The 6,917-nt window shown below is 57.4% G+C and overlaps 7 protein-coding genes across 7 annotated transcripts in view, besides 2 other annotated features; 1 reads left to right on the forward strand and 6 right to left on the reverse strand.

Moving 5' to 3' along the window:
* TraAM80_08829 (uncharacterized protein) lies at positions 1-338 on the forward strand (the record flags this gene model as incomplete). Its single annotated transcript, XM_029385555.1, has 1 exon — positions 1-338. A coding segment is annotated over one exon (338 nt), but the record flags the coding sequence as incomplete, so codon positions are not given.
* A 437-nt stretch (positions 339-775) lies between these two features.
* Positions 776-831: a sequence feature (A-rich).
* A 30-nt stretch (positions 832-861) lies between these two features.
* Positions 862-1,281, reverse strand: TraAM80_08830 (alkylated DNA repair protein alkB like protein 7; the record flags this gene model as incomplete). The annotated part of the gene is made up of 1 exon (XM_029385556.1): positions 862-1,281. The coding sequence occupies one exon, from the start codon at positions 1,279-1,281 to the stop codon at positions 862-864; it is 420 nt and encodes a 139-aa protein (XP_029234580.1).
* Positions 1,278-1,703, reverse strand: TraAM80_08831 (alkylated DNA repair protein alkB like protein 7; the record flags this gene model as incomplete). The annotated part of the gene is made up of 1 exon (XM_029385557.1): positions 1,278-1,703. One exon carries the CDS (start codon positions 1,701-1,703, stop codon positions 1,278-1,280), a length of 426 nt encoding a protein of 141 aa, XP_029234581.1.
* Positions 1,704-1,813: 110 nt separating this feature from the next.
* Positions 1,814-1,860: a sequence feature (GA-rich).
* A 1,158-nt stretch (positions 1,861-3,018) lies between these two features.
* TraAM80_08832 (uncharacterized protein) lies at positions 3,019-4,617 on the reverse strand (the record flags this gene model as incomplete). The annotated part of the gene is made up of 1 exon (XM_029385558.1): positions 3,019-4,617. The coding sequence occupies one exon, from the start codon at positions 4,615-4,617 to the stop codon at positions 3,019-3,021; it is 1,599 nt and encodes a 532-aa protein (XP_029234582.1).
* A 371-nt stretch (positions 4,618-4,988) lies between these two features.
* Positions 4,989-5,945, reverse strand: TraAM80_08833 (activated protein kinase C receptor; the record flags this gene model as incomplete). Its single annotated transcript, XM_029385559.1, has 1 exon — positions 4,989-5,945. One exon carries the CDS (start codon positions 5,943-5,945, stop codon positions 4,989-4,991), a length of 957 nt encoding a protein of 318 aa, XP_029234583.1.
* A 262-nt stretch (positions 5,946-6,207) lies between these two features.
* TraAM80_08834 (a44l protein-like protein) lies at positions 6,208-6,567 on the reverse strand (the record flags this gene model as incomplete). Its single annotated transcript, XM_029385560.1, has 1 exon — positions 6,208-6,567. The coding sequence occupies one exon, from the start codon at positions 6,565-6,567 to the stop codon at positions 6,208-6,210; it is 360 nt and encodes a 119-aa protein (XP_029234584.1).
* A 271-nt stretch (positions 6,568-6,838) lies between these two features.
* The window catches only part of TraAM80_08835 (a44l protein-like protein), a gene marked incomplete at both ends in the record, with an annotated part of 1,608 nt that continues 1,529 nt past the window's right edge, over positions 6,839-6,917 (reverse strand). The window contains one exon of the mRNA XM_029385561.1: positions 6,839-6,917. This exon is cut by the window's right edge and continues 1,529 nt beyond it. Within this exon, the coding sequence (XP_029234585.1) occupies positions 6,839-6,917 (79 nt within the window).

The following is a 6,917-nucleotide window of genomic DNA, read 5'->3' on the forward strand; positions in this document are numbered from 1 at the left end:
GGGTGGAGACTACCGCCGTTTTGTCATGCGCCCCTTTTCCAGCAGAGCGCGGCCGGCATTCGTGCCCCCGCCCCATCGTCTCTTCCTCTGTCCCCCAAACGGGCGCAATTTCCTTCCATTCTTCGCGCCTGTGTGACTTCGCGCCGCTGCCTGGTGATCGGGCTAACACAGCAGGAAATACACTGACATGCCCACAGCCGTGCGCGTGGTGTGCGGGCCCGGTGTTGTGGGCGCACGCCCTCATGCCGAATGAACCCCACTGCGTTGAGGAATTTAAAACTGACGGGCGCGGGCGGCACGAGCACACGTGCGCCCCTAAAGCGCCGATTCGCCGTTAACATCGCCACTCGGACCCCCACTTGAATCGCGCCAAAAGGCGGTGTTTCCCCCTCACTCGGAGGCCCACGGCAGCTTGCCGGCTGGGCGGGCAGCGGCGAACATACCAACGGAGTGCAGCAGTAAAGGGACGCCGGGCCGCGCGGCTCTCACACACCGACGCACCGGGACACGGCGTTTGGCCTCTCTCCAAAAGGTGACGGAAAATCCTCAGAAAGTCGGTCGCAATGCCGGCCTTCTGCGGGCGGCTCCTTCTTGCGGGTTGCGTGGTTTTGTTGGCGGGTAGGTGGCTGGTTTACATGCGCTTCCCCTGCTATTTGGTGTGTCGGTCCGGCATTGTTTCTGCCTGCGTAGAAGTGCGGAGTAAATATAAGGCGGCGGGAGACATGCAGGAGGCACGCCCATCATTGGCTGCCCACGGGCCGCGCGGGCGAGTTAAAAAAAAAAAAACAAACAAGCGGGCAATGCAGCAAACAAAACAAAGCAAAAACAAACTGCCAGGGGGGATGTGACTCCTGACAAAATTTACGCTGTCGGGTGTTTCTTCTGCATCTTCGAAAGCAGCGGCTCCAGCGGAGGCACCCCGCGAAAGATGATTGCAGTGCGCTCCGCTCGCTTGTACTGCGTTTTCCTCCCGTCAAAAACAATGGGGCTTCCTTTCGCCAACAGGTTCCCCCGTACCCGTTCAAGGTGCTCGTTGTCGACGGCCTCCCAGTCCACGCTGTGCTCCCACTCATAGCAGGCGTTGCCGATGAGGCCGTAAAACGTATGCGGGGCCAACAGCAGCTCCACCCTCTCCTCGGGGCGCCTCGGATGCTTCAGCGTCATTGCGCGTGCGGAACCGAGGCGAAGGCCGGCCACGATGCCACTTGAGTTCCGACTGTCGTCCAAGTGAGCGCTAATGAAACCGCTGGCGCTCAACCGCAAAAAAATGGACGCGGTCATCCAGGAGTGATGCTGACAAGATACTCGGAGACAATCTTCCGGCACCGCCGCAGCGCGTTGCGGGCAAGCGTCATCACTCCTTCATCCAACACGTCGCAGCCGCTGTGGTTGGCGTCACCCGCGGCATTTCCCACAATTTCCCTATAAGGGCGATAACACTCCCTAAAGTGGTGAATCAGCGAGTCCATATGGCCATCGTTGTACGCAAGCCGGGAAAACCACGGCGCGGTGAAGGTGAGGAGTGCCTGCTCCTCCACATCGTCAATCACCTCTGAGACGACGAACGCCGGAACGCACTCAGGAGGGATAAGTCTGGTCGCCACCCCAATCACCTCACATGGCTTCGACTGACGAAACGACGGGGCGTGGCGCAGAGACATGTACTTTGGCAGCGTTGCCCACAAGGACCGGGCCAGTTTCATGATCGCTACGATACTCTGCGTGTCCCTCCGTCCGGCGGTGTGTGTGTGTTGGACGTTGATCGTCTTCTTCTTTCTCTGCTTCCACACCCGCCGGCGTGAACAGCCCCCACAAAAGAAAAAAAAACAAAAGAAAGTAAGTACATATATAAAAAAAAAACAGCAAATTCACCGCAATGACGGCAGCGAAAGTCAACAAACACACCATACAAAAAAGCAACTTCGCACCACATTCAGGCAACATATATGTCTTGTCTTCGGTCTTTGCTCTCAGTGCAAACCCCATCGCCACACCATTGCGAGGCAGCAGGGCAACGCTGCTCTCTCAGCCGTGAAAAATTCCGGTGGAGACGGCAATGGACAACTCCCGCTGCCCAGCGGACTCCGCGTACGCGTGCAGCAGCGACTCCAGCGTCTGATCGGGCGTGGGGATGAACCCCTCGGACCCACGCATCACAAAGAGGTGCAGCACAGGACGCTTCAGCTTCTTCTTGATGCGGGCCTGCACCTGCCCCAGTGTCTCGCTCGGATCGCAGTTCATGTTGGGAAGCGTCTCTGTTATGCCCGTCTTGGCTGTGAGGCGCAGGGTGATTTTGGGCGCTGCTGCACCCTCGGCCATCGCTAGGCCGGGGAAACGATCAAAGCGCAAACGCTAAAGTGGGAAACGCGTTTTACTTGAACCACCGGGCGCAAGGTCGTCGTCCACGGCGGCACCGTCACGTTTCATTGGTGAAAGCATGGAGAGAGCAATTAATAATAAGCAATAGAAAAAAGAAAAAAACAGAAAGGAAGACCAGCAGACGTCAGCACAGTGCTGGGCACGCCGCCGCCACCACGCACAAGAAGATATGCCAGAGAAAAACTTCCGGACGAACCTCCCCCCCCCCACCTTCTGGTGATGCGAAGTCACAAATAACGAAGATAAGGATCGCATGCACGAGCGTGTCGCGGGCTCCGTCGGAGCCCCGCACCTCTTCCCACATAAGCAGAAAAAGCAAAAACGAGAAAAGAGTCGTCTTCGCCCCACGCTCCCACAGAAAGGGAAGGAGGTATAAATAGTAAAATGGTGCGGCATCTACACAAAATAAACGAGTGACAGTTGGGGAAGGTAAAAAAAAAAGAAAAATGCATTGCGCGTGGGCGCACGCGGGTCTCAGCGTAACTGAGACCCTGGCGCCTTAAACTCCTCTTGATTTCTTTTTTTTTTTTCATTATTATTATCTACTGCATTTTAGCTGTGTGCTCCGCATTGAGCGTGTTGAAGTAAAAATCTGCAGCTGTTCGTACGCCGTCTGTTCCCCTTCGTGGGGTGGGGGGCTTATCCCTTTTCCTTGTCGTTGCCTCCTCCCGCTGGCGGCGTTGGCGGAGCCGCATCGCCATCTCCCTTCGGCGCCGCTCCGCCCATCGGCGCATCGCTCAGCACAAAATCGTGCTCGTCGCCGTCGTCGTCGCTCTCTGCCTCCTCCAACTCGTCTTCCTCCGAGAGGAGGGCGCCGGCGTCCTCGGCGGGCAAACTCGCGCCCATCACAGAAGGCCCAGCGACCTCCAACGGCAACACTCCCCGCGCCGTGCCCGAAAACGGGTTCACGCACCCCACCAGGGCACTGAACTCGCCGCCAAGACAGTACATAATTTCGTCCCAGAGACATTCGCGACGCCGCATAATTTGATCTGGCGGAAAAGCCTGCGGCAGTGACACATCCACACCGTAGCGTCGCTCACGCATTGTTCGTGCCTCCTCCAGTTCTTCCTTCGTTGGAAACCGATCGACCACCCCTCCAGATTCCGACAGCAACGGGAAAGGTCTAAAAAACGACGGAGAAAGCTTTACCGGAAACCAATGCCCATTGGCCACCTCAGCCTCCAACTGCTGCGTCGGCCACCGCATGCTGCCCCAGTACACCCGCAGGGAGGATCGTGGCTGACCTGGCACAAGCTGGGCCAAGTAGGGCAACGCCTCCACCTTGGAGAGGTACAATGTAGGCTCCACCGTGCCATCCTCCAAAGTGCCACCCCGAATCAACGGCTTACAGAGAAGCGAATGATGTTCAGAGGGCACATCACTTACTTTGGATTTAGCCTTGCGTTCGTTCCACTTTATCCACGCGAGATACTGAGGAGAGGCGGGCTCTGTCGGAGGCTCTGTCGTGTGCAGAATGCTGATCTGTGCAGTGGGCGGCATGGTAAATCCAATTTGCGAAGAACCACCGTCATGCACCTCATGCCCCCAAAAAACCTCAGGGAACATCGGATTTCCACGAGACAAGGGGTAGGTGAACAACATATCTAAAACAACGGCGGTGGTAACATGTGGATTGCGTTCAGTAATCAACATCACGCGCCGATCCACATGCGTGGAGGAAAGTGGATGGGCGACCAAAGCAACACCTTCGGCAAGGTCAACTGTGCGTGTTTGCCGCAGGACCACCTTCGTGGGAACAGAAAAGGTGGGGTCTCCTAAGGGTGCATACATGGGACCATTCTGCACGACACATGCGGCTGGCTCGGCGCGGTAAGTGCCTGTTTTGGGCCGCGACGCCTGCAACGTGCTCATGAGAAAGGTATGATCCTTCATAAAGAGAGAGACCTTGGCAGTTACCTTCTCGTTGTGCGTGCGCATGCGGGTTAAAGTGTCAAAAGCCAAATTCACGTTCGCTGGCGATTGCCCATCACGAAACACCTCGCGGAGAATGTCCAAATACTTTACACCGTTTGGCACATACAGCGGCCCACGATTTTTCGTTATGGCCTGTAACTCCTTTGTAAGCGGAAAGAGCGTCTTCGACACCGAGGATTTGTCTAGCTTTACCACCTCACGAAGCAGCATGCGATAGAGGGAGCGCACCACGCCAGGAGCAATCATGGGAGAACTCATCGCCACAGGATTGTTGGACGCCGCCGTGGCCAGCAAAGCCATGCCCCGTCGCAGCATGCCTACAACAACGCACTTGGCACACACGCACACACAAACGTTTCACTCAAAGAGTACCTTAAAAAAATCAAAGGACAAAACAAAGACCGCGTCTAGCACAAACAAGCGGCAGCTGGGTTGCTCGAGTGGCATGCACCAGCAGGTGGCGTGTAACATCGTGTGCCCGAGCGTGGGCCAGGGGAGGGAGTGGAATGCATGCGACAGAAATAAAGTTAATGAAAACAAAAGAAAATAACGGTTGCAAGCAGTGTCAACGACTTTAGGTCAGCGCGCCACAGTGCGCGCCCCACAAGCGAAGACACACGCAGAAATTATGCCGCTTTCGTGTTGGCCCTGTACGGAGCATGTGCAGAGACTTACGCATGCTCGGAGACGCTCCAGACGCGGATGACGTTGTCGGTGTATCCGGAGTACAGGGTGTTGCCGTCAGCGGACCATGCGATCGACACGCACTCAGGGGTCTTCTTGCTCCTCTGCTGTGCCTCGGGCGCGAGCTCGACGATGACATCCTTGTTCTCCAGGTCAAATATGCGGATGCCCTTCTCGGTGGCGGCGCACATCCAGTAGCGGTTGGGCGAGAAGCAAATCTGGTTGATGGGGGCACCAGCGGCAATCTCAGAAAGGGCCTCACCCTTCGTCAGGTCCCACAGGCGGGCAACGCCGTCCTTGTCGGACGAGGCGCAGAGAGAGCCGTCGGGGGAGACCGTCACGGAGGTGACGTAGTTCGTGTGGCCCTTCAGGTTCGTCAGGAGCGTGCCGGAGGCGATGTCCCACACTTTGACAAGGTTGTCCCAGCCGCCTGACACGATGAGGGGCGCCTCGAGGGACGGGGAGAAGCGGACGCAGCTGACCCAGTCAGTGTGAGCATTGCGGCTGAGCGTGTGCAGGCACTCGCCCTTGACGTTCCACACCCGCAGCACATTGTCGCGACCACCGGAGACGATCTGGCGGTTGTCCGGCGAGAAGGTCACGGAGAGCACGTCCTTGGTGTGCCCCAGGAACTTTTGCTGGCAGCTGCCGTTCTGCAGGTTCCACAGACGCAGGGAGCGGTCCCAGGAGGCAGAAACGGCGAAGTCGCCGTTGTTCGAAAGGGCGACATCCGACACGAACGCGCTGTGACCCTCCAGACGGCGCTCTGGAAAACCGTACTCGCACTCCTCGCTGTTGCGGTCGAGGTTGCCGCCCCACGCAATGAGTGTGTTGTCACGAGAGGTCGACACCGTCTTGATGTACGTCTCGGGGATCTGTGGGCAGGCGAGGGAGGTCACCCAGCCGCGGTGCCCCTTGAGTTGTCCCTCGTAGACGACAGCCATGGTCAAGAGCAGTGGGAAACAAATAAAAAGTCTGGAAGAACACCGAACACGTGTGCGCTGCTTAGCTTGCTGTCACGGAGGAAGAAGGAGAAAACAGAAGCAAACCATAACGTAATGACAGTAGACCGCGTCTAGCACAAACAAGCGGCAGCTGGGTTGCTCGAGTGGCATGCACCAGCCGCTTCTACGGCCCACATATACAAGAATAATGCAACGAGATGGACGTCCGCAACACACCCACATCATGTGTTTGCAATGTATTTTAGCGCCCACTGTGGTGACGGCGTCGCAGCGCATCGAGAAACGCCTTCAGTGACGGCGCAGCAAAACACATGGAGTCTGCAACTGCACCACAGATGCTAAAGTCACCTTGCGAAAGCGAGACAACGCAGCGACGCACCTCATTGATCTCCTCCTGGCGCAGCCGACGAACCCTTTTAGAGGCAGTGACTTCTACTTCCTGCCACGCTTGTAAAGCATTCGTGCAGGGTTCCGTGCCGTAATAAAGGCCCAATAACTCGAGCAACTCCGGCAGCCGCATGCAGTCCATGTGCAACCTATAGCCGAAGCGGCCGGGCCGCAGCAGAGCGGGGTCGATGCCACTGGCATCTCGAGTGGTCATCACTACGATGCGGGACGGCGTCTCCACTACGCCGTCAAGGGCGTTAAGCAGGCCGGAGAGCGAAGCGGCGTCGTTGAACTGCAGCCTTCGTGGGACAAACGTCGGGACTTCGCCAGCTTCACCCTCGCGGTTACCCCCTTCCGCGGTGGAAGGGCGACGCAGCAACGCATCCCTATGGTTGACGTCGTCGAGGAGGAAAACGACGTCGCCGTAGGAGAAGCGAAAGGGCTGGCTTTCCCCGACACACCTCAGCTCACGGCCGAGGAAAACATCAAACAGCTGTTGGTTCGTGGAGAAGAGAGGGAGGCGCAAAAATGACATGCCGGGAGGTGTACGCCGCCAGCGCCGCC

This window comes from Trypanosoma rangeli, assembly GCF_003719475.1.
Source record: "Trypanosoma rangeli strain AM80 chromosome Unknown Tra_15.4_contig_00470, whole genome shotgun sequence".
Lineage (NCBI taxonomy): Eukaryota > Euglenozoa > Kinetoplastea > Trypanosomatida > Trypanosomatidae > Trypanosoma > Trypanosoma rangeli.